This window comes from Cydia splendana, chromosome 18 (genome assembly GCF_910591565.1).
Source record: "Cydia splendana chromosome 18, ilCydSple1.2, whole genome shotgun sequence".
Lineage (NCBI taxonomy): Eukaryota > Metazoa > Arthropoda > Insecta > Lepidoptera > Tortricidae > Cydia > Cydia splendana.
Window position 1 is genome coordinate 2022583 of NC_085977.1, and position 27543 is coordinate 2050125.

At 40.2% G+C, this 27543-nt stretch overlaps 1 protein-coding gene across 1 annotated transcript in view; it reads right to left on the bottom strand.

Annotated features, from left to right (window-relative positions):
* LOC134799638 (transcription termination factor 2) overlaps positions 1–27543 on the bottom strand; it is a 49898-nt gene that overhangs the window by 1575 nt on the left and 20780 nt on the right. Inside the window, exons 17-21 of the mRNA XM_063772076.1 lie at positions 23186–23327; positions 14099–14283; positions 13499–13673; positions 12982–13145; positions 12036–12193 (exon numbers count right to left, since the gene is read on the bottom strand). Coding sequence (XP_063628146.1) covers positions 12036–12193; positions 12982–13145; positions 13499–13673; positions 14099–14283; positions 23186–23327 — 824 coding nt within the window. The remainder of the gene's footprint in view (positions 1–12035; positions 12194–12981; positions 13146–13498; positions 13674–14098; positions 14284–23185; positions 23328–27543) is intronic.

A 27543-nucleotide genomic window follows, 5' to 3' on the forward strand; every position in this document is an offset into this window, starting at 1 on the left:
TTGATTCGGCTCAACAAGATCTTTGACTTAAGATAGTACTCAGGGTCTGATCATGGAGCCGGAAGGTGGTCACCAGTACCAATCAACAATGCAACTAAACCACTTCGTGTTTAGGCTCGTTTTATTCGTCTCAACAAGATCTTTGACTTAAGATAGTACTCAGGGTCTGATGATGGAGCCGGAAGGTGGTCACCGGTACCAATCAACCATGCAACTAAACCACTTCGTGTTTGGGCTCGTTTGATTCGTCTCAACAAGATTTTTGGCACAAGATAATACTCAGGGTCTGATGATGGAGCCGGAAGGTGGTCACCGGTACCAATCAACCATGCAACTAAACCACTTCGTGTTTAGGCTCGTTTGATTCGTCTCAACAAGATCTTTGACACAAGATAGTACTCAGGGTCTGATGATGGAGCCGGCAGGTGGTCACCGGTACCAATCAACCATGCCACTAAACCACTTCGTGTTTAGGCTGGTTTTATTCGTTTCTATAAGATCTTTGACACAAGATAGTACTCAGGGTCTGATGTTGGAGCCGGAAGGTGGTCACCGGTACCAATCAACCATGCAACTAAACCACTTCGTGTTTAGGCTCGTTTGATTCGTCCCAACAAGATCTTTGACACAAGTTAGTACTCAGGGTCTGATGATGGAGCTGGACTGTGGCCACGGGTACCAGTCTACCATGTAACTGAACCACTTCGTGTTTGGGCTCGTTTGATTTGTCGCAACAAGATCTTTGACACAAGGTAGTACTGAGGGTCTGATGATGGATCCGGAAGGTGGTCACCGGTACCAATCAACCATGCAACTAAACCACTTCGTGTTTGGCTTCGTTCGATTCGTCGCAACAAGATCTTTGACACAAGTTAGTACTCAGGGTCTGATGATGGAGCTGGACTGTGGTCACGGGTACCAGTCTACCATGTAACTGAACCACTTCGTGTTTGGGCTCGTTTGATTCGTCGCAATAAGATGTTTGACACAAGATACTACTCAGGGTCTGATGATGGAGCTGATAATGATAGACAGGTACCCGTCGCCACCTTCGCGCTCCATCATCAGACCCTGAGTACTACCTTGTGTCAAAGATCTTGTTGAGATGAATAAAACGTGCCTAAACACGAAATGGTTTAGTTGCATGGTTGATTGGTACCGGTGACCACCTTCCGGCTCCAACATCAGACCTTGAGTACTATCTTGTGTCAAAGATCTTGTTGAAACGAATAAAACGAGCCTAAACACGAAGTGGTTTAGTTGCACGGTTGATTGGTACCGGTGACCACCTTCCAGCTCCATCATCAGACTCTGAGTATCACCTAGTGTCAAAGATCTTGTTGAGACGAATCAAACGATCCTAAACACGATGTGGTTTAGTTGCATGGTTGATTGGTAATGGTACCTTCCAGCTCCATCATCAGACCCTGAGTACTGTCTTGTGTCAAAGGTCTTGTTGAGACGAATCAAACGAGCCCAAACACGAAGTTGTTTAGTTACATGATAGACTGGTACCCGTGGCCACCTTCCAGCTCCATCATCAGACCCTGTGTATCTTCAGTGTCAAAGATCTTGTTGAGACGAATCAAACGAGCCTAATCATGTTACTACATGGTTGATTGGTATCCGTGACCACCTTAATCATCATCAGATCCTCAGTACCAGTTCGTTTTTAAACCCTCGTTGATACAAACTTTACAACCTATAGGTACCAAATGCAATGACGAAACATGTAAATAAGCGAGTAGGTACCTATAATTTCTTTCGAGTAATATACCTTCATAAGTACAAGTATGGGGCTATTCATAAATTACGTCGTTTCAAATGGGAGGAGTGGGGGGGGGGGGGGGGTCGACATCGGATGATGGTAACATGACGTAGGAGGAAACAGATTCATCCGAAGCTTGATTTTTGGATGATTTGAGGGGTGGAGGGGGGGTCAAAAATCGTCAAAAATAGATGACGTAATTTATGAACAGCCCCTATGTACATTTGCAGTGCATTTAGTATTTTCGTACTTACCAAATAACAGTTTTAGAACCTTAAAAGTTAAGTACAGTTAGTGTTTTTATGGTTGATTTCAATATGCTTCGCGAAGGATCAAGAATGTTTAATCCATCATTGTAGTGCGAGTGTGGTAGAAGGGATCGGCGTACTGAGCTCGCACGGCCTGCCGCAGCGCGTAAAATACCTAAACTCGCTCAACGCCGAAATGTAATAGCGCTCTTAACGCTAGAGCCAAAAAGGCCTATTGGGGTTCATCCACATATTACGGGGGAGGAGTCGAGCCAAGCGTGACAGTACGTATTAACGACCTATCTTTTTCTTATGAAAAAGTGTGACAAGGGGGGGGGGGGGGGGGGGTAGAAACTTCGAATTTTTGTGTGATGTAATTAATGTACGACCCATTGCACGTTTCAGAAAAAAATATTTTATCAATAGTGATCGTTATCAGGCCTCCCCCTTATGTTCAGCAGTGGACGTCTTATGGCTGAGATGATAATGATGATGATGATGGTCGTTATCAACGTGCTGTATTGGTAGCAAAGTATGGTTGACAAAATAACAAATACCTACGCAAGTATTTTAAACATTATTTATTTCACAAATTATGAGATTTATATACATATTTATAAGCACTTATCCAAATTATACTGAATAAACGTCTAAAATTTGTTCAACAGATTTGGCTGTCAGTCGTTCACGTCGATTGGAAAAAATCATTTTAAATAGCTAAATGACCTTTCTATGTTAACAGAAGTCTCAGGAAGGTTAATTTAAGTCTCTAAAATATTGCACGCTACTATAGTTGTATTTTTATGACATTCATATCATTTGACGTAGGTACATTGTTTTAAAAATATATTAGGGCGGAAAAGGTTTTGTATAGGGCATGCAGTACCGGTCCCGGTTCCAAGAATTTCATTTCCCGGTTCTGGGCATGGCCGGAACCGGGATTCCCGGTTCTTCCCGGTTCTCAAGGCATCATATGATTATTTTTAAGAAATTGTTTGTGTTAGCGTACAATCTTCATGATAGACTTATTTTCATATAAATAATTGCATAACTATTAATAACTGACTTATTTTATAAAAAAAAAAAACGTTTTAATTGGCGTTCCACAACCTATTTTACTAAATTAACCGGCACACTGCCTCCGCCTGGGCCGAGTCACACGGTCGTAGCGTAGTCGATGCACTCAGCACTATGACGGCACGGCATACAGAAATTAAAATTTCGACCCGAGAACGGATAAATTGCTAATAACATAGTCCGTCTATGTAACCGGCATAAAAGTACTGAGCAATGTTTCAGATAAAATTGAAATAGATAAATTAGGTGAAATTTTACAATTCACCGTTATCCGTAATATCGATTGGAAATATTGAAATGCCTACTTTACCAGGTTAGTTTGTCGGGTTATTTGGGTCCCGGTGGGGGGCTATTATGAAATAGCACCATTATTAAATGGTATTTAATGTCCCGAGCTAAAGTATTAAAACATTACTACTATTGAAATGGGAATAAATAGTCATAGGATGAGAACCGGGAAGTACCGGTACCGGGTCTTCAGTACCGGTTCTTTTGACACTATAAAATTCCCGGGAATTCCCGGGAATTTGAGAACCGGGAATTCCCGGGAGCATACCCTAGTTTTGTACCGTAAAGAGTTATATCTAGAGGTGTAATCCTAAGTAAGTATTTATTTTATAGTTAAGAACAAAAGTGAATATTCAAATGTATTTGTTTTTTCTGTCAACCATACCCTTTGCTACGAAAACTGCACGTTGATAACGATCACTATATCAAGCATGATTAGTAGGTACCATTTTTTTCAATATTCATTCAAAGACTGATTTAAAACCTCATGCTTAATTCTATCTAATAGGGAATATTACGCAAAACTCGGAGGCAGCGCCACTAGCACAAGAACAAGAAAATCAAAATTTTGTTATCTCTCACTCTTGCCTACTCGAACGAAAAAGATACCAGATAACGAAATTTCGATTTTCGCGTTTCCCGGTAGGTAGGCCCTCTGTAAACAAACCGCCTTGATGCATCAATGTCATATTTTTTTATTTGTGATAACTTGTCAATAACTGTTTAAGGCATAGTATGGATAAGTTACTACATATATGTGATATATGGTTTACAATTTGGGCTAGTGCTGCACTCTGGCGGAAGAACATTGCAGTAATACACCCTATTTTCATCATTCGGCACGGAATTGATTCATTTTCCAACCAGACTGGAGAACGAAATGTCAAAAATTAAATTACTGCTAAAAACGTTTTAAAAACGGACCTGCTTTGTTTGAAACGTTTTCCGGTTGAAAGTAATTGTACCTAGTAATTTCTGTAACCTTGGGAGCAACATATGTAGTTGTAAAATCTGCATACAATGTTGTTTACACCTTTCATACAGCATTTCACTAGCCAAGTCCCATACTTTATCGCAGGGGTCTCCAAACCCCGGCCTGCGGGCCAAATCCGGCCCGCGACACGTTCCAATCCGGCCCGCCGACACCCAAAGCGAGTGCCCACTGTCCGGCCCGCGGGAGCCCGGATCCAGGGGTTGAGCATTCATTGAGAGTGAAACTGTTCCTAACAGCAGCAACCAGACACCCTCCCCCGGCACAACAACCGACGGTGGCCCGCACGAAAGTTTCTGAGGCGCAATATGGCCCTCAGGTAAAAAATTTTGGAGACCCCTGCTTTATCGCGTCGCTTGCGCCAAATTTCCACTTCTCTGGTGAATATTTCCAACATGCAGTTCGAAAACGAAGTAAAGTTACAGTTATGTTTGGTACATGTGACGTTTTGGAATGGAGGTGGAGTTGGCAGAGAGGTCTCATTAACGCTAGTTACATGGATAAAGAGAAAATAGATGATGCGGGAGATAAGTCTGTTCGTGTGCCAGTATTTGGAATAAAGAAGCTTTGTATAAATATTCTATACAATACAATACTATCTAGGTATCTGGTGTGTGTGAAAAACACGGAAAGCCAATAGGGCTATGAACACAGACTACACAGATACAGAAGGGATGGGGCAGTTTTTTGTCAGCCTAGCTTCGCATAGGGCTCGATATTTAAGGGTTGAGCGAGGTTGTTTTCATGCAGAGATAAAAGAAAGCAGAGCTTGGAATTGACCAATGGCGAAGTGTGAGCACTCGCAGGGACGCGGATATGGAGCAACTCGGCCTGGCTGACAAATCTGGCGTGCAAGAGAGTGTGGCGAGAAAATTCGCTATAAAATCGATAACCTACGTCGAAAAAATCGGCCGTCCGACTCGCGCTTGACCGATTTTTTGAACTTAGCTTGACACGCCGAGCGCGTACGGCCTCGCTATAAACTCTAACTCCGTGTGCACATGTTACATACATATCATATATCCCCGGCCCGATGTAACGTCTTTGTTCAGCCGGATGTCCACGTCACAGCGCAAACGGTTTTTTCCGACGGGAAATACCGAAACGACGGCCATTAGGAAGACACATACGCATTTTTGCGCGTGCACTGTAAATAGGCCAGGTTTTAGATACCTACTAGTGGAATGTAGAGGGCAGCATATGAGACTTTATTTTAAACTAGCGATGTTTTACAAAGATAATTCATAACTTAGGACATAAGATACATAAGGGAGGAGTGGTATCAGTTAAACAATTTCTACGCGGACGAAATCGCGGGCAATAGCTAGTGTATATATTCGCAATCATACTGGTTAGGGTGGTGTTCTATCTGTCCAATGTGTATTTTGTCTCACATTTTGCTTAATGAGAGAATGAGACGCAATGACATTGGACAGATGGAATACCACCCATAGTCAGAAAGGGCCCATCTTCATCGTTTTTGATTAACAAATAGGGACCGTGCGCGTTGGAGGGTCTGCCATCTTGTGGCCTGAATCGGAAACATATGTGCACATGTACATTGTAAAAGCAAGTGCTACCATCTCGTCTACCATTGTCGTCGCCATTGTCGTTTCCTTAGGTTCTGCCATCTTGTGGGCTACATCGGAAGAATAAACGACACATTTACGCCTCGCGCCAAAAATCCGACGGCTCCAATGCTGCCCTATAGTTCATGCACGGAGCCTATACGCTCTTCTGTCCTCAAAACTTTTAGTATTCAATGCCAAAGTCAGCCGTGACAGTGAGAGGTTGATTGACAGCGCGCAAAGTACGCTCGCGCCCACGTGCCGGGCCACATGTTCGTTGAACTCGCCGGAAATGAGCGATCCCCGCCGATAAATCTGCGTAATATCATCTGTGTACAGTCGCCATCAGATATATCGGAGCGGCCGAGGTGCTCACAAATATCTGAACACGCACTCTTAACGCCTTGACAATAGAGGCGTGAATGTACAAATGATTCTGAGTAAAATGAGCCCAAGAAGTCAATATTTTGAAGACATGAATGAAATGTAAATTTTATTTGGAAAACGCTCTACTGTGTATCAGCACCTGCATTAAGTTTATGGCGAAGACAGACGCCGATTGATTTATAATAATGTAATGATGAGCTTTTGCGTCGACGATAATTTCCGCTATAACTTTCTCAACCTCTTATTACTCAGACGTAAGACTCAATAATAAAAACAACCTTCGTGTTGATATAATAACGTTCAAATTCCAAATATACGGTGAACGTTTTTCCTTAAGGTACACCCACGCGGTCTCGGGAAATTTGTCAGCGTTCTCTGCATTTTCGCGGCGCGTATAAATGTTATTTTTACGTGGTGAGACATTTTTTCATTGACAAACTTGCGTGTTTTACAAGGAAATGAGTGGTTAGGATGAATAATAGTTTGCTATGTGATATTTTAAACATGTTTGGTGTGTTCGTTTCTTCAACGGCTCTCTTCTTGATTCAAATCGCAATAAATTATATCAAAAATGCTGTAAATTTCGAAAATTATAACATGATTGGATTACAAAATACTAAACTAAACATAAGCTAGGTATAACAAGCATAAGTACCTAAGATTTATATTAATGATTTCATGTAAGGTTCGGAACCGGTTTTTTTCAAAGCCCCGAAATAGCCCAATATTTTTAATTAGTTTATGTTCTTTACATAGGACTGAATCATGTATTTAGGTAACAACTTCGTATTATTCGATTGTCCCATTAAAAATTAAATAATAAACCAAAGAACGAAAAATGGAACGTTACTATGAAGTATTTGAACAAATTAAATTATTTTTCAGAAAATATTTTAATTTGTTTCTATCAAGTAGAAACACTACTATATAAATTATAAACTGAAATAAATGTCATATACTAAGAAAAAGTGACCAAGGCCTCCAGTGCCCCAGGCTGGAATCGAACCAGCGTCCTCTGCTATCGCGGCAGGTGCCTGAACCACTCGGCCACCGGGCCACAGCGACATTAGTCAAATTTTCCAAGTATATGCACTTCCTACTGAAGGCTTGTGGCGCCCCCTAGCCATCTCTAAGGTAGAACAGTATGGTTCGAACCTTCTATCTGGATCATTCTCATGATGATACCGAGCTAGCGAGAGAGATGGCGCTGCCAATCAATACTATGAAGTATTTGAACAAATTAAATTATTTTTCAGAAAATATTTTAATTTGTTTTTATCAAGTAGAAACACTACTATATAAATTATAAACTGAAATAAATGTCATATACTAAGAAAAAGTGACCAAGGCCTCCAGTGCCCCAGGCTGGAATCGAACCAGCGTCAGCGTCAGCGTCGTCGTCAGCGTCGTCGTTGGTCACTTTTTCTTAGTATATGACATTTATTTCAGTTTATAATTTATATAGTAGTGTTTCTACTTGATAAAAACAAATTAAAATATTTTCTGAAAAATAATTTAATTTGTTCAAATACTTCATAGTATTGATTGGCAGCGCCATCTCTCTCGCTAGCTCGGTATCATCATGAGAATGATCCAGATAGAAGGTTCGAACCATACTGTTCTACCTTAGAGATGGCTAGGGGGCGCCACAAGCCTTCAGTAGGAAGTGCATATACTTGGAAAATTTGACTAATGTCGCTGTGGCCCGGTGGCCGAGTGGTTCAGGCACCTGCCGCGATAGGAGAGGACGCTGGTTCGATTCCAGCCTGGGGCACTGGAGGCCTTGGTCACTTTTTCTTAGTATATGACATTTATTTCAGTTTAAATGGAACGTTATCTTACCGGTATTTTTTGTATGAAGAAAAAACCGGTTCCGAGCCTTGATTTCATGTGTGTAGATTCTTAAAGTAAAAACTACCACTGATTCAAAGGAAGATTAGAACTTCAAGGTGGAAGTAAGAAAGAATTTACGGAGTTAACACGCCGCACGCATTGATTTAGTTAAATTATGTTTTATCCCTTTCTTACAAATACACAATAGAGTCTGTGCGGGAAAACGTATAATGTATTGGATCCCATACATTTCACGACTCTTGTCTTTCCGCACAGACTCTAAGAAAATTACAGATAAAGACAAACGATTCGTAGCTAATTCAGGCCAGTAACGCGTTTATGAATAACGCCATAAGATTTTAAGGTACAGTCAGCAGCAGATATATCTGAGCGGGCAAGGTGTCCAAGAGAACATATACACTTCAATCGTCACAAAAATAAGGACATCTAAGTCGTCATTTTTACGCAGGCTTTCCGTTCGTCACATATATCTTAACGTCTGAGTTTTTCTTTAACACATACACCCTTATTTAATCACAATGACAATAACGGTTAGAAAGTCAGTGGTAACTAAGCACTCAAATTCAAGCTGCTGTCATTAATACCTACACGCACTACCAATCGCGTACGTCAGCAGCTATAGTGTAAATAACATTATTTGCGGTATTTGACACATTATGACTGACGTATATAGAGATGTAACTAACGCAAATCGATTGTCACAGCAAGCGATTACGATTGGATGGCACGTAGACTGAGGTATCGAATTGTGACGTATAATGAATTTTTATTTGAGATTTAAATAAAGCTAGAATTATATGGTTTTCCCGCAAGCTACCGGTCGGTCGGTGTATTTAATACACCGACCGAGTAGGTCGCACCCATTGTCAAAATTGAAACTAACTGGGGATCTATTTTAAAGTTTATTTATGTTATTTCTGTGTCAAATTTGTTGTCTGTTAAGTGACGATAAATATATCCATATTTACAGTTAATTATCCACCTTTTCCTTATTTTTATTAAAAGAAAAATGAAAAATTCATATCGATTTACTTAGACGACTACCGATTCATAACGGTGGTGTCCGATCAACCCTAAAATTAAAAAAATAAAAGACGTAGAACGTAAACGTTCGCAGTGCAGTTGTTTTCCTTTGTGATGTGCAAAACATTTTACGTAGTATTGCTGTTGTGAGTGACAGACGTCAAATACCGCAAATAATGTTATTTACACTATAGGGTGCCACCCTATTTTACAGATTTTTTTTCTCTGCCAAACTGCAGGGCAGTTTGTTGGCAGAGGGAACTCCCTTAGCAGTTAAAACATAGATAGGTAGACTTAGCTAATTGCCTAATAATTAATTGTTAACTTAAGTACATCTTATTGCTTATGCTGTATATGCTTATGTGTATATACTATACAGGGTGGCCCATTTAGATCGGTCAGTAGGTATGGGAAAATCTGAAACTATAAGATATACACCGATATCTTCTTAGGAACCATGTCATCGATTTTAGTAACAAGAAAAATATATATTTAATAAAAAATGTGTACTCAGCACGGGAATCGAACCCCGAACGTTTTGAAAAATAAGACTATTTCTATTTAAATATAGATTGTGTAGGTCTTAGGCAGTAAATTTTACTATGAAACATGATGTCTGAAATGAATAAAATGCATCGTTTTCATATCCTTTAATTTATTTTAGTAAGTTTTCGAAAATACTGCCATTTTTTCAATACATTTAATTTACATACATTTTTGTTTAAATGTATGAATGCAGTTTTTCTTGTTAGGGGCTATTCATAAATTACGTCATTTCAAATTAGGGTGGGGGGGGGGGGGGTCTGGACATCGGATGATGGTAGCATGACGTAGGAGGAAACGGGGGTCATTCGAAGCATAATTTTTGGATGACTTTAGAGGGGGGGGGGGGGGTCAAAAATCGGCAAAAATCGATGACGTAATTTATGGACAGCCCCTTACTAAAATCGATGACATGGTTCCTAAGAAGAGATCGGTGTATGTCTTATAGTTTTAGATTTTCCCATACTGACCGATCTAAATGGGCCACCATGTATAGTACTAAAATACGATGCTCCGAATCGATCAAAGAACGAACGAGAAAATAATTGAATTGAAACGTAACACGTTCACTGTCCTAATCTGACATGTAAACCTTATGGCTTTGTAATAGAGGTTAGCCGTGGCCCCACGTGAGGTGCACGGGCAGTAAAGGTGTTAAACATATCCAACTATAACTCCTCTCTTTATTTTGTTGGTTGGACTCATGATCCGCAAGAACGGTGTCTCCTCTTCTATAGATGTAGGTATGCGATAAAAACATCACTGCCATGCATATACGTAATATGCTAACTGTTGAGGAATGACGAATTTTGTTTTTACAACTTAGCAGAGAGGATAGAGTAGATATACGGAGGTATATATCTTTGAACTTATTGTTAGTATAACCTAGCAGTAAACATCAAATGGCATTCCGCACAGGAGTAATCTAAGGGACGCCCACTGCGGGTTCAAACCTACAACGTCCTGTTAGAAAGTCGTACATACACGCTACATGTCACATATCTTCAAAAAATATATAAACTAATGCGAAATTAACATAAAACCAGAAGACACAAATTAATAATAGAAATGAAACCCAAAAAAAATAAAAAGCTGTAATCTCTAGGTGCGTGCGACTGAGATTTGAACCCGCGGTCTCTGCTTTGAAAAGCAAACGCCTGTTACTGAGACCACAACGTGCCTTGACAATTGGCTCTAAATTCGGCTTCAGTTAGCTTTCGCTATGTGTCATTCGTTTTGACGATTCTGATAAAAGAAATAGTTTGCAATAAGTTGACCGAGAGGCCGCTGTCAAATGGTTGAAGAGCAAAACGTGAGATAGATGTATGTGATGACAAGACTGTACTGCTTTCGATGATTGTCAAAAAGCTTTACCTGTAATTAGCATGGCTATTTTTCATTCAATATTCGAACATACTTGTATGCTTTAAACGTCTATTTTTCCATATTGTTCAGATATATTTGACACGTTGACCGCTTAGATACCAGTGGTTTTTTGGCAGCTAAGGTACCAATGACTTGTTGTAAGTGTAGAAACGTTGAGCGCTCACAAGTAAATACTACCATGACAGTCAACAAATTTTTGACAGTTTAAACGTTTACCTCTCTTTGAGCACCTGGAGTGTATAGCGACTTCTGCTGCTCACTGTACATGTTTGCATTCGATTTTCTTTAAAAAATACTTCTTTTTAATAAGCGGCGGTGTAGTTATCTTTTTATGGTTCGAAAAAGTTCGTAGATAATAGGGGGTATTACTGCAATGTTCTGCCGCCAGAGTGCAGCACTAAGCTAGCTAGTAAACCATAGAGTAACTTATAAATACTGTGCCTTAAACTGTTTTTTTGACAAGTTTTCACAGACAATAAAATATGACATTGATGCATCAAGGCGAATTGTTAACATGGGCCTACCGCGCAACGCGAAAAACTAGATTATCTGCCTCTTTATCGCTTGAATATGCAAATAGTGATAGAGAGGTTAGATAACGAAATTTCGATTTTCTTGTTCCGCGGTAGACCCCCAGATTGTGATGGATTCCCTATTCGGGGCGATGGGAAGTACAAACTTTTTTTAATTGTTCATTTCCGAATTTAAACTGTTGTGAGACATACTAACATTGAGTTCAGCTGCCGTACGCGATGCGATCGCGTACGCGATACACGGCCGTCGTGAACGCTGCTCGCACTGTTAGTGCTTGACAAAGGAGACCTAGGCTCTCTGAAACATGTCGCGCGAGTGACTAAAAACAAGTGAGTCTAAACCGTAAAATTATTCAATTGTTCATTTACCTGTATACGTGTACGGGGCGGGTCTGTCCGACGCGGTATATCCTGTCCTGCGCCTGCTCCTCCAGCTGCGGGTTCCAGTGCGGGTCCAGCAGCAGCAGGTGGGAGGCGCCGCACAGGTTGAGGCCCACGCCGCCGGCGCACAGGGAGAGGAGCATTATCTGGAATACACATCATTATGGTTAGGCTGTGCTAGGTCTGTACTTATTAACCAACTAGTGGCTCTGTGAGCTGTAGACTTCGCGATAAAATAAATAAATAAAAATAAATCAGTCTATATACGTCCCACTGCTGGGCACAGGCCTCCTTTCATGCGCGAGAGGGCTATAGTTCCCACGCTAGCTTAATGCAGATTGGGGACTTTACATACACCTTTGAATTTCTTCGTAGATGTATGCAGGAAAAGCTACTGGTAAACATCGAATGATATTTCGTACATAAGTTCCGAAAAATTCATTTGTACGAGGCAGGATTTGAACTTGCGACCTCCGGATTGAAACTCGGACGTCATATAGGCCCCGTGCATGAACTATAGGGGGCAGCATAGGAGCCGTCAGATTATTGGCGCGAGATGTAAATGTGTCGTTTGTGCTTCCGATGTAGTCCACAAGATGGCAGAACCTACTATGCACAAGGAAACGTACCGACGAGAACACTAGATGGTAGCACTTGCTTTGACAATGTACATATGTTTTCGATTCAGGCCACAAGATGGCAGACCCTCCAATGCGCACGGTCCCTATCCATTCGGCCACCACCGCTTTTTTGGAATACATTGCATAATTATTTCCCATCGTATTTTCACGGAAACGTACGAACGTGTCTTGCTATTTCAGTCAGTCTCGGTACAAAAAGTACTGAGGTTGACTGAAGTAGCATGACAAATACGAACGTTTCCGAGAATATACGATGGAAAACAATTATGCACATCTGTAAGAGTGCAACGTACCCGGACGTCCGACTTGGGGTCGTTGATGGCGTTGACGAGCTGCGCTCGCGCCGGCACGGGCACGGCGCCGCTGAGGGTGACGCTCCGCACGCGCTCCTGCTTTAGTTCAGACTCCACGAGACTCAGCACTGACGTCCACTGGGACACTACTACTGCTTTTTCACCTGAAAACAAAAAAGAAATATTATAACGTGTGGTTGTGGAACATTAATCAAAGAATTACCAGGACATAAAGGAGAAAAGATCTTGAGAAGTTACTGCAAAAACGATGACTTTATATTTGAAATTTAATTGAATTGAATTTACCATAAACTTGCTTACTTATATAATTACAAAAAGAGACTAACAAGAGATTATCATTATAAACAGCCCATTTTTCTATGACGGATCTCGATCTCGGATCTTAGAGGAGCGCGAGTTAACTTGGAACACGGAGTAGCACAGAACAGATAACCTGGTTCCATATGTTGAGTTTACGTCACGAGTGTAAAACAGAATTGATACTAAAGAAATTTACCTTTATTGACCAGCACGTTTTTCTTAAGACAATCCATGACAGCTTCGATTTTAGATGAGCGCATGGTAAGTTGGAACACAGGGTTATTCGGAGACAGTACGGAACGAATGGCCTCGGCCGCCGTTGTGCCTTCTTCTTCTGGGGCTGCTGTGGAGTCGTTCGCCTTATCGCGGCTCTGGAAACAAAAATGAATAAAAATACTTGAACCTAAAGCTAAATAATATTTTTCTGTTCTCCGGCTGGAAAGCGTCAACTTTCGGCCCGCTGCACTAAAGATGGGGTCAGACAGTTCACTCGAATGAATGTTCACTTGAGTGTACGATTGATTTTTCTTTCATTGCATGTTCACATCACACCGTGCTGGTGCTAAGATTACACTTTTTATTTTCTTTCACTATGGCGTCGAATGAAGTTGTGCGTCTTGGATTGACTTTTATTTGTGATCATTTATTAAAGATGTGAACAAGCAAAAAGCAAAAAAAAACGTCAACGGTGGTGGGTGAGAGCTTCGAGTACATCAGGGAAACTAGGCATTGAAGATCCTGAATTGTACCGCAACGTTAAAAAAAACTAACTATAACCTAATTCTCCGGCACTAACCTTATTAGAGTCCTCCAAGGTCAACTTGTTCAGCTCGGCCAACAGATCCTTGCCGCCCTCGTCTTCCTCGATGGCGCCGGTGTCATCTCCGTCCAACATGGCGGCGATGAGGCCGCAGTGGCAGCACACTTGACGGAGCCGCAGAAGCAGGACCAAGATCTCGTGGGCTTTCACTGGTTTTGCTCCTGCAAAGTTACAATAATATTAAAAACTGCCAATTAACTGCCATTTTTATTATACATACAATAGTTCTTATAATAACGTAGTTTTATCGAATGAAGACAAAACCGGGACTGAATATCCTAGCCTTGTCTTGCCCACCGTATACTCAGTTTAACCTATAGCCGCCCAGAGACCTCTAAAAAGGTCTCCCGTACCATTTGATTTTGAAATTTAATTTTGACACATCTAAAGAAATTTAGTCCAAATAATTTGGAAAATAGAGTTGTTGTCTTTAATTTGACAGGTAAACGAGATGGCGCTGTACAGCTCCATACATTTTGCGGTAACTCTGATTGTCAAAAGTTGACGTTAGACATTAGGGAATATAAGGCAAAGCTCTGCGTATGTGGCACCTTTGTGGCACATACAGTAAACAAACCACATTGACACATGGCCTACCGCGAAACAAGAAAATCGAAATTTCGTTTTCTAATCTCTCTATCACTCTTGCATATTCGAGCGATAAAGAGGCAGAGAACTAAATTTCGCGTTTACCGGTAGGCCCTTGTTAACAAACCGCTTTGATGCATCAATGTCATATTTTATTGTCTGTGAAAACTTGTCAAAAACAGTTTAAGGCACAGTATGTATAAGTTAGTCTATGAATTTACTGAGTCGGTAGTGCTGCACTCTGGCGGCAGAACATTGCAGTAATATCCACTATTCAGTGACCGTCAAACATAGGGCGCAGTACAGCGCCATCTGTTTGAAATGACAAACTAAGGGGCACATTTTTTCTTAGACTTTACCTCTCTATTACAATCAATTCTCTTTGCCCACAGTAAGCTCGATAATGCTTATGTTGTGGTTACATGTGTAACATATAAATGCTTAAAATACACCATACATACATAGAAAACGTCTTAGGAACATATATTTGTGTTCATCGTACAAATAAATGCCCTTACTGAGGCTTACTGGGATTAGATCCCAGACACAAAACTAGAATAAGGATGGTATTCCACCTGTACAATATCTTGATCCACTCACTCACTCTCTCAATAAGCAAAATGAGAGACAAAATACACATTGGAATGGACAAAAAATTGGACGGGTGGAATACCATCCTTAGACAAGACTGAATGTCAAATTTGACCGACATTTAAACCGAAAGCTTGGCATCGTCTTCCGATGAGATCAGTTATGTGTATATCGTCGGGTGACAAGCAAACGTCACTAAGTACATACTATCAAAAAATTAAAGTAACAATGCACTTTATTACACTTGTAACACGGTTTATTGTCCTATAATTTCAATGGTGTTAGTTAGTGACTTTTGCTTGTCACCCGACGATATTGAACTCTAATTTAAACCCCCGACGCAAAAACAAGGGTGTTATGTTTGACGCCAATGTCTGTCTGTCTGTGGCATCGTAGCTCTCCAGCGGATGGACCGATTTGGATGTTTATTTTTGCTACGATTGTAAAAAGGTTGTTACTATACTGGCACATGAGATTTCAGATGATTTGACAATAAACGTCAGTCAGCTATAAACCGGCTTTTAATTATTACATTGGCGACAGGATTTCGGATTTTATTTGTGTTTTCAGTTAATTAAAAAAAAAAAAAAAAATAATAATAATAAAAATGTTTATTTACTTTCACAATAATCATCTTAAAGCTAGTGATTGGAACCTCCTTTTAAGCTTTAAAGCCTGTGCCAGGAGGTACCGCTCTTCCTTATCTGGAGAATTTTAACAGTATTGTGCTACATATGTGAGTAAGTAGGTATATTAACTTGATTAACTTAAAGTTACAATAAAGATGCTGAAAAGCTATATAGGTACAAAACATGCAAAAAGGTATAAATAAAAAATTGTAATAAAACAGATCAATATCCAAACGTAGGTAAAACATAAAATATAAAAATATAAAATCCCTCGTATGTGTGTGTGCGTGCGTATGTGTGTGGGTGTGTATGTATGTGTGTGTGTGTGTATGTGTGTATGTATGTGTGTGTGTGTGCGTGTGTGTGTGTGTTTGAGTGTATGAATAAGTAAGGCTGTGCGTGTTTTATGTACGATAGGTTACTCGAGTGAGTAATTCTTCGGTTTCCTCGTATGTTTGTGTTATAAGCCAAGCCGGTATAATCTTTTTACATTCATAATAGTGTTTACTGTGTATGTTAAGTTCATTGTTAAAAAAGTTGTATAAGTGAGCAGAAAGTGCTACGAAATGTCGTTTTGCAAATTTAGTTTTATTTTGAGATACAGTCGCAACTTTATGCATTCGTCTTCTATGTGTGCAAGTGTCAACATATGGTAATAATTTATGTTTCTTCAGAACTATATGAAGAATAAACAATCTTCTTATGGAAAGAAGATTTGTCATACTATATAGTCTTTCAGTGGGAAATCTTATTCTCTTAAAATACATGACCTTTAGTAGGCTGCGCTGCGCACGCTCTAGTTGCAAGAAACGCGTTTTGGCCGCGCCTCCCCAGATAGTTATACAGTAAATTATGACAGACTGTACCAAAGCAATATATATTTCTTTTAGTAGATCTTTGGCAGAGTCACTAGATCCATCCATTCCCCCTGGCACCACATACCTCAAAGATTTGAAGATCCAGATAAATTTTCTTATTCGTGAGGAGACATATTCAAGGTGTGGATACCAAGAGAGCCGCTGGTCCATGAAAACTCCCAAATATTTAGCTTGTGCAACTTTTTGGATGATCGGACAGCTGCATGTTCCTGGGGTCAATGTATCATCGCAATTGTGTATTTTAATAGTAAAATCACTGCCAGGTTGCGTGTTGTCCGAAATACTAAAGCAAACGTAATTTGTTTTTGCTGTGTTAAGCGTAAGTATATTATTATGCAACCATTTCTGAATTTGCCGTAATCCTTGATCAGCATGTACTCTAACTTCATTCCATGTCGCCCCTGTAAAAACAACAGCGGTGTCGTCGGCATATGAGAAGATTTTAGCATTCTTGATTTGCATACCGCAGAGATCGTTTATGTAAACTAGAAATAAGGTTGGACCAAGAACGCTTCCCTGCGGTACGCCGTAGGAGATTTCCTTAAGTCCCCCTGTGCAGTTTTCTAGTTTTACTTTTTGTTTTCTATCAGATAGGTAGTCCTTAAGTAAAAGAAGCGGAGTTCCCCTTATTCCAATTTTTTCTAGTTTATGTACAAGGATGGGAACAGAGACGGTATCGAAAGCTTTTTTCAAGTCTAGAAATACGGACATACATTTTTGCCGGTTATCTAATTGCTCTACAACTAGTGAAGTTAACGCTGCCACCGCATCCTCGGTTGATTTACGTTGCCTAAAGCCAAATTGAGTGTTTGATAAGATATTAAATTGGTTTAAGTAAGCTATTAATCTAGAATTAAGCAATTTTTCAACAATTTTGGAGATTGCCGGTAGCACCGAAATTGGTCTGTAATTGCTAATATTGTCTCTGCTCCCTCCCTTGTAAACTGGCGTGATAACTGCCTGTTTAAGTGGAGCAGGAAATATTCCTTTCTCGAAACACTGGTTTATAAAATGTGTTAACACGGGGACTATTTCTGCATTAGCCATTTTTAGGAACTTTGTAGAGATATTGTCCCAGCCAGGAGCCGGGCCAATTTATCGGGCTATTTAGTATTTCAAAATGCCTTTCGGGAAGTTGGAACCGTTTGACTTGACATCTAAACAGTGGCCGGCATATATCCGCAGAGTGGAACAGTACATGGTATTAAATGAAGTGAAGACCGAACTGAAGGTGCCTCTGCTGATAACAGTTGTCGGGCATGCCACGTATGCTCTTATGTGCGATTTGTGTTCACCGACACTTCCTGAGGCCAAAACATTTGAAGAGCTGGTAAAAATATTAACTGATCACCTGGAACCGCAGCGATCAGAGATCGCCGAGCGGCACGTCTTTAGGCTGCGCCGACAGCGAGTCGGCGAGCCGCTCGCAGAATATTTGCAGAACTTAAAGCATTTAGCGAGCACTTGCAGTTTCGGCACCAAGCTCGAGGAGAATCTGCGCGACCCTGCGATCATATATAACCATGGATACCGCCTTTAGGAACATTACAGTTCAAATTCTCGGGCCAAATTAGCACACATACACAATTACGCCTACATTCAAATAAGACGACGCGTTTACAGAGCCTGTAATCAAAGCTCGTAAACAAAATAAGAGTCATCTTTATTACACTAATGGTACATAGCTAAGTGTAGATGAAATGCATATAATGTCAATAACTACCAATCAGCGACATTAATCCGCTAATAACCTTCTTGCTGTACGTACTGGCCGCTGAGAGTTCGCGGTTCATATTTGATTAGAATATGACTTGGACAGGGATAGGTTTATGCCATACAGTGAAGAATCAGTCAAATAATTCACGTATAATAATTTAATGCAGATTAAAAGATAACTAGTTAAAATGTTGTTATGACATGACAGACTAACTCAACATAAGTAAATATATCATTGTTGTATAAATGTATTCCGCTATAATAAGTATTTTGTATATTTTATTATCAATCTGCATGGCAGTGCGAAGTCACGTTCAGGTATAGTCTGTCCGTTTTTCTAAGATCAAGTACGCCATAGTAAATGTATGGCGAACTTGATCTTAGAAATCGGACTGGCTATGTATAGACTGTAGTCTGCAAAATTTACATGGGTACACGAATCGGGTCAAAAATATTTGAACAGGCGGAGTCACAATAAATCCCCACTTTCAGTTCAGAATATTTTATATGTATATAGCCGGTCAAGCAAGTTTGTCAGTAGAAAAAGGTGCAAAATTAAAATTTTGTATAGGACCACAGCCGTTCGCGCGCTTACATTTTCTAAATTTGCCACTCTTATAATATTTTAAACTTTCGCGTTTTGAACACATATTAACTCACATTATACGAAACGAAACTGATTTACGTCGGTAAATCAAGGTAATTGAATATAATTCGCTTAGACCCGTCTATAATGTGAGTTAATATGTTTGCCGCTCTTTTCTACTGACGGAAATGGCTTGAGAGAGAAAGAGAACCTACATATATGTGACAGTAGAGGGTGGATTCAAATGATCAATATTTTCAGATAATGTGTGTATTTGTTAAATTAATTCAGTGAAAGCATGATAGGAAAAATGTATCTACATATAGGAGACCGGGTATGATTATCTCACGGGTTATATCTCATGAATAGAACATATTCTAGATATCCCGCCGCCGTTTTGTCGCATAAATAGTGTTTAGTTTTTAAGTTTATAATATATATATATGTATGTTAGTCTGTAAGGTATTTGTAATATGGGCCTTGTTGCCTGATTTAAAGTTTAAATAAATAAATAAATAAATATCTTGCCAGGCATCCACTCAATTTCATGTCTCTCTAATTGGACAGCTTTTTTCATAGTTCTCTGCGAATAGCATCTTGTGAGAATCTGAATGGAAAGTAATGTAAAATGACAATACCAAATTTGATTATTAATTTGAAATAACTAGGTAGTTTTTTTATAGCTCCATCTCATGAAATAAAAAAGGAAAATACAAATCTGTAAGAAGGAATTTATTACTACATTTATAATTATATAGAAAATACCTAAACCAAACACAAGTTAATAAAATAGTCTACTTCATTTAGCATAACACCATCCCTATTATCCTCGCAATTTAAAAAGTCGTATGTTGTTATGAAAGTCGTATGCAGTTGTTACGTTTTAGCTTAGCACGGTAGTATTGAAAACAAATCGTCATGTTTTTTCCAAATTCTACTGAAGTTATCTGTTTACTACAAGTGAAAAGTGATTCCACTGTCCTTGGTATGAACTAAAATAACTTCTGCACCACTTCACGACACATGAATATATTTTTAATTACAAAAAAACGTTGTTTTTATAAATCAATTTAGCCATTTGTCACTGACTGTCATCTCGGTGGTACTGAGATTGCCAATCGAGCAGTTTGTAAGTACCGCCTATCGCGGGGTAGTTTGCATTGGGTCATAATTGAGCGGACAGAATACTTCCATGTATAGCATTTCGCTGGCGCGACCAGTTCGTGTCGGGACTGGCAAACGAGGCGATGCGATCTCGGATATTCGCTGAAAAAAATATTCAGTATAAAGAAGCGGTGGAGCTGGCTCTCGCCCTAGAGGCCGCGGAGAAGCACGCGGAGGTGAGCGGCGCAGTGGTGGCGCCGGCGAGCACCTCGGGCGGCGACGGCGGCGGCGGCGATATTGGTGAAGGTTTGCATCACGCGAGTGCTCGGCGCGACAGGCGCGGGCCCGGAGCCGGCGGCGGCGCGGCCGCGGCCCGGGGCGGCACGGCGCGCGGCAACCAGGCGCAGTGCTGGCGGTGCGGGAAGGCGCACCGGCCGGACAAGTGTAAATATATGCATTACAACTGTGATGAATGCAACACGCGCGGTCACTTGAAGGTGATGTGCGGTCAAGGACGCGATGAGGCTCGTCGACAGTTCGGACGGCAAAATTACATGGACGAAGAATCTGATGAGGATTTATTTAACATTCAAGTGTCACCGCAGGGTAACAAACCTTATTTTATTACATTGAATGTGGACGGACAAGATGTTGTTTGTGAGATCGATACGGGTAGTCGTATTTCTGCTATTAATGAGGACTTTTATAAGCAGAAGTTTGCTCATAAAATAATTAATCCTAATGATATTTTCTTTCGCGGCTACTCTGGGTCACCAATCGGAGCCCTTGGATACTTATCGGTTGACGTTGCGCTAAACGGTATCAGAGCAACTAACTTGTCATTGTATGTCATTCCAAACGGAGGGCGGCCCCTTTTGGGTCGTGAATGGATACGTGCTCTTAAGGTCAACCAGATAACTATAAATGAGATAGTGGAGGAGGACAGTCTGGTGACCCAGCTGTGTAGTGAGTTCCCAGAGGTGTTCACGGATAAATTAGGTACTTGTAAAAAAAGCATTCAATTACAGCTCACAGACCACGACCCTGTTTATGTTCGTGCGAGGCCGGTACCGCTCGCGTTGCGCGAACGGTTTGAACGCGAACTTGAACGTCTGGAGCGCGACGGAACCCTGTGCCGCGTTGATCATTCTGACTATGGAACCCCAATAGTACCGGTAGTGAAACAGAATGGAGAATTGCGCATTTGTGGTGATTACAAGGTGACGGTAAATCCTAAGCTTAAGCGTGATTATTATCCTTTACCTCGCATAGAGGAGCTGTTTGCTAATCTTAGCGGGGGGGAGCAGTACATTAAACTGGATTTACGTCACGCTTACGAACAGTGTATGTTGACGGAGGACTTGCAGCCGTACCTACACTGCAATCATCACTCATGTGGGTACTTTTGTGTACCGTCGCACACCGTATGGGCTTTCGTGCATTCCGGAGAAGTTCCAAAAGCTTATGGGGGAAACTCTGCGCGGGATTCCTAATTGTGTTGTTTTCCTGGATGACATTTGCGTGACCGGGCCTAATAAACAGGCGCACATGCAAAACTTGCGCGCTGTACTTGAACGCTTACGCACCATGGGAATGACCTTAAAATTAAGCAAATTGTAAGGTCTTATAAGATAAAGTAAATTATTTAGGTTTCATTATTAACAAAGATGGTTTACGACCAGATCCGACTAAGCTAGAGGCCATTTCCAATACTCCAGAACCGAAAGACGTATCGCAACTTAAAAGTTTTCTCGGGATGTTGAATTATTACGTAAAGTTTATACCAAATGTAAGCCCTTTGTTGCATCCGTTGCATGCGTTGTTAAGAACCAGAGTTTGGAAATGGGATTCCGCTTGTAAGCAGGCCTTTTTAGAGGCGATACTTAAACGCGCATTATGTTGATAGCAGCGCCTATGGCCTCGGAGACTGTCTGTTTGGGTGGCCGTCTGCCGCGAGCTGTGATGATGAGAAACACGGACGCTCGTACAACTTTCCTTGCGTTTCGATCCGTATTTGCGCGGTTTGGCTTTCCTGAGCAGCTCGTGACCGACAAAGGTCCGCCATTCTAATGAGTTTAAGAAGTTTTTTGTAGAAAATTGTATTAAGCACGTTACGTCAGCACCATACAGGCCATAAGGCAACGGTGCTGGTGAAAATGTGGTAAAAACAATTAAAGAAGCTATGAAAAGAGCTCTGCACGAAGGCGCGGACGTACCTACCGCTCTTAATACGTTTCTTTTCCAATACCTATCGTAACAGTGATCATAAGAGGGGAGAAGTGGTCGGAAGGTAGGGTTAAGTCGCAAACTGGTCCAGTTTCTTATACGGTTGATATGGGTCAGGGAATCGAATGGCGAAGGCATGTAGATTAAAGGTGTGGGTGCTGACGAAGCGTTTGAGGATGCATCGGACGGTGAAGTTCAGGCAGCACCAGGGAGCAGCCTTTGACGCAGCACCTTCCCGCTAGCGGGTGTCCTTACGCCACCGGCGGATGCTCGGATTGCTCCGGCCGCGCCACCGCTCGATGCTTCCGCCCGTGCGTTGCACGCTTGGATGCGGGCCCAAAAGTCTAGCTAAGTAAGTGTAGTGTTTGTCAGTAAATAGTATTAGTTGTGTTTATGTTTCTAGTTGTGTTCTATTATGGTAAATCGTTTAAACGTTTAGTTAAAACTTTATTTTATTTTCCCGGGTAGCTAACTTAAGAGATGCTACGATTGTAAAAAGGTTGTTACTATACTGGCACATGAGATTTCAGATGATTTGACAATAAACGTCAGTCAGCTATAAACCGGCTTTTAATTATTACAATTTTTACTTGAAAGCGAGTTTATTTGCAGTGGTTCTTAGCTATGTTTGATAGAAATCGATCAAGCGAGTTTGATGAGTATCAGCTCTTTTTCAAAATTATGTAAGGCATTTTTGGCATGAAATGGGTTTTTTCGGCATATAAAAAATATAGTTTGTTCATACCTTGAAGTGCAATCATCCTTTTATGCATCTCGTAGTAGGCGGTATCCTTCTGTCCTCCTCTTGGCATAAAACCGCCGTCGGCATCCTTTTCTGCGCGCTGGTGAAGGAACTGAGCGAATAGCGTCTTCGAAAATACGAGCACCTACAAAAGAACTATTTTTATGAACTAAGTCAAACGTAATCTACCTTCTATAGGGACCGTGCGCGTTGGAGGGTCTGCCATCTTGTGGCCTGAATCGGAAACATATGTGCAAATGTACATTGCCAAAGCAAGTGCTACCATCTACCGTTCTCAACGGTACGTTTCCTTGTGCATAGTAGGTTCTGCCATCTTGTGGTCTACATCGGAAGCATAAACGACACATTTACGCCTCACGCCAAAAATCTGACGGCTCCTATGCTGCCCCCTATAGTTCATGCACGAGGCCTATACGTAATCTACCTTCTATACTCATGGACAAACTTAGAAGAACGCAAAAAAAAGTTTAATTACTGGGTTCATCGTCTTCCTTGGGTTATCCCGGCATTTTGCCACTGCTCATGGGAGCCTGGGGTCCGCTTGGCAACTAATCCCGAGAATTGGCGTAGGCAGTTTTTACAAAAGCGACTGCCATCTGACCTTCCAACCCAGAGGGTAAACTAGGCCTTATTGGGATTAGTCCGGTTTCCTCAAGATGTTTTCCTTCACCGAAAAGCGACTGGTGTGATCCTCCCCAGCCGGACCACCTCGTCTGATTGCGCTCAGTTTTTAATGGCGAAATGTACCTCTAATGTACTTCACGTACCTCGTCGGAAATTGAACGTACCTCTGTAGTTTGGCAGATATATGCGTTTAAAAGGGGTCCGGCTGGGAAGTAGAATCTGCAGCCGGACCACGCCTGGATCCGCTGATATCTGTTATTTTGAGATATAATTTAAATAACAGATGAATGTACCTGTTACGTACCTCTGAATAAATACTTTTTTTATTTAAAAAATGGTCTCATAAATGGATTTTCATACATTTCATTTTTTGAGTATACTACGCGTAAGCGCCTGTCAAAAAATAATAGCAACAGAGATAGTAGAAAACAAATGTATTCAATTCGGGCAAGGCGTCTAACGTGACAACTAGATACAAATGTGGGTGGTTATAGGGAGTGTTTCAAACCGACACGAGTTGCGAATTGCCTTTTCGCACGTGTATTTTACAACGTTTTACAGTATACAGTTGAAATCATCAGAGATGAAGTATTTCTGTTGCCGCTATAACAAATACTAAAAACAATAAGTTAAATATTTAAGTTCATACCATACAACAAACGTGATTTGTTTGCCGTTGTTTGCTCGATATTAGTGATAATACGGAATGGTACGAGGACCTTCGTGCACGAGTTTGACTCGCACTTGACCGGTTTTTTTGTTTCTTGCCATGACGCTCTATTAGCCTTTTGAAACTGTAATATTATTGTATTTTAATGATTATCATTATTATTTCCGACTGAAATTTATATCCTATGTATAACTTAAGTACTAAATATGCCGGTTATACCGGAATATACAGTGTGGAAAAAAATTACGGAACCTGGAAGGATAGTAACTTAAAACCTTAAGCTAGCTCATTGTACCTACTTAAATTAAACATTCTTTTATTTTTAACAAGAGACAAAACTGCATTTAAAGCTTTTTTTTAAATTAGCTTAGAATAACGTAGCGTGTGTTTAAGTTTTAGAATTTTTGTTAATGATAACATTTCTCCAAGAAACATTAGGCAAACAAGAAACATATCCATAAAATCGAATATTTAGTACTCAAAAATAATTATTTTTATTACAAAAAAAATTGAAGAAAAATGAATATCTTTGAATGCAGTTTTGTTTCTTTTTAGAAATAAAAGAATGTTTCCTTTAAGTATAATGCGCTATAACTTAAGGTTTGAAGGCAGTTTCCTTCCAGGGCCCATCAATTTTTTCCACCCTGCATTACCTATAGGTAATCTAACATCTAATTTGTCAGTAGGAAAATGCGCGAAATTCCAATCATGAAACATTTTTTAAATTTGCCGAAATTTTCTAATGACAAGGTGGGTGTTGCCAGAGCATATAGATGGTCAAGCAAATCTTGTCAGTAGAAAAGGCGCGAAATTCAAATTTTCTATGAGACTTTATCACTTCGCGCCTACATTTTTCAAATGTGCCGCCTTTATATACTGACAAGATCTGCTTGACCAACTTTATATAGTTTGTCAAAGGACTACATGTCGTTTCAAATATAGACAGAGAGAATCATAATACTATCTTTGTCTTACATTAGTACTAGCACCCAAAAGAAAAGGATGGGTATAGTTTTATTGTTCTTATTTACTGACTTTGGTTTGGCCAAATATATATCAAACTTAGGTAAATGCAAAAACCTATTACTATAATAATACCGTACATTTATGCGAAAAAACGGGCCGAGTGAGAGATGACAAATGAAGTTTGTCCCTTTCTTTCACAAGAAAGCGTAAAAACTATATATACAGCAGCAAACTATAGTTTTCACAATATGGCTGGTGTTCGCTAGGCAGATCATAAAATGGCGGCGTTTCATTAGTTTGCACGATATAGCTGGTGTTCACTGGTGATCTGCCTAGGATTACCTATCAGTATTACCACCCCTTGAGGTTTGCACGATATAGCTGGTGGTCGCCAGTCAGATCATGAAACGCCGCCATTTCATGATCTGCCTAGCGAACACCAGCCATATTGTGCAACTCTCAATTGGTGATATGCCTAGGCAGATCATGAAACGCCGGCATTTCATGATCTGCCTAGCGAACACCAGCCATATCGTGCAAACCTCAAGGGGTGATATTCCTAGGCAGATCATGAAACGCCGCCATTCATTAATTTGCACGATATAGCTGGTGGTCGCTGGTGATCTGCCTAGGCATATCACCAATTGAGAGTTGCACGATATGGCTGGTGTTCGCTAGGCAGATCATGAAATGGCGGCGTTTCATGATCTGACTGGCGACCACCAGCTATATCGTGCAAACCTCAAGGGGTGGTAATACTGATAGGTAATCCTAGGCAGATCACCAGTGAACACCAGCTATATCGTGCAAACTAATGAAACGCCGCCATTTTATGATCTGCCTAGCGAACACCAGCCATATTGTGAAAACTATAGTTTGCTGCTGTATATATAGTTTTTACGCTTTCTTGTGAAAGAAAGGGACAAACTTCATTTGTCATCTCTCACTCGGCCCGTTTTTTCGCATAAATGTACGGTATTATTATAGTAATAGGTTTTTGCATTTACCTAAGTTTGATATATATTTGGCCAAACCAAAGTCAGTAAATAAGAACAAAAAAACTATACCCATCCTTTTCTTTTGGGTGCTAGTACTAATGTAAGACAAAGATAGTATTATGATTCTCTCTGTCTATATTTGAAACGACATGTAGTCCTTTGACAAACTATATAAAGTTGGTCAAGCAGATCTTGTCAGTATATAAAGGCGGCACATTTGAAAAATGTAGGCGCGAAGTGATAAAGTCTCATAGAAAATTTGAATTTCGCGCCTTTTCTACTGACAAGATTTGCTTGACCATCTATATGCTCTGGCAACACCCACCTTGTCATTAGAAAATTTCGGCAAATTTAAAAAATGTTTCATGATTGGAATTTCGCGCATTTTCCTACTGACAAATTAGATGTGTTAGATTACCTATAGGTAATGCAGGGTGGAAAAAATTGATGGGCCCTGGAAGGAAACTGCCTTCAAACCTTAAGTTATAGCGCATTATACTTAAAGGAAACATTCTTTTATTTCTAAAAAGAAACAAAACTGCATTCAAAGATATTCATTTTTCTTCAATTTTTTTTGTAATAAAAATAATTATTTTTGAGTACTAAATATTCGATTTTATGGATATGTTTCTTGTTTGCCTAATGTTTCTTGGAGAAATGTTATCATTAACAAAAATTCTAAAACTTAAACACACGCTACGTTATTCTAAGCTAATTTAAAAAAAAGCTTTAAATGCAGTTTTGTCTCTTGTTAAAAATAAAAGAATGTTTAATTTAAGTAGGTACAATGAGCTAGCTTAAGGTTTTAAGTTACTATCCTTCCAGGTTCCGTAATTTTTTTCCACACTGTATATTCCGGTATAACCGGCATATTTAGTACTTAAGTTATACATAGGATATAAATTTCAGTCGGAAATAATAATGATAATCATTAAAATACAATAATATTACAGTTTCAAAAGTCTAATAGAGCGTCATGGCAAGAAACAAAAAAACCGGTCAAGTGCGAGTCAAACTCGTGCACGAAGGTCCTCGTACCATTCCGTATTATCACTAATATCGAGCAAACAACGGCAAACAAA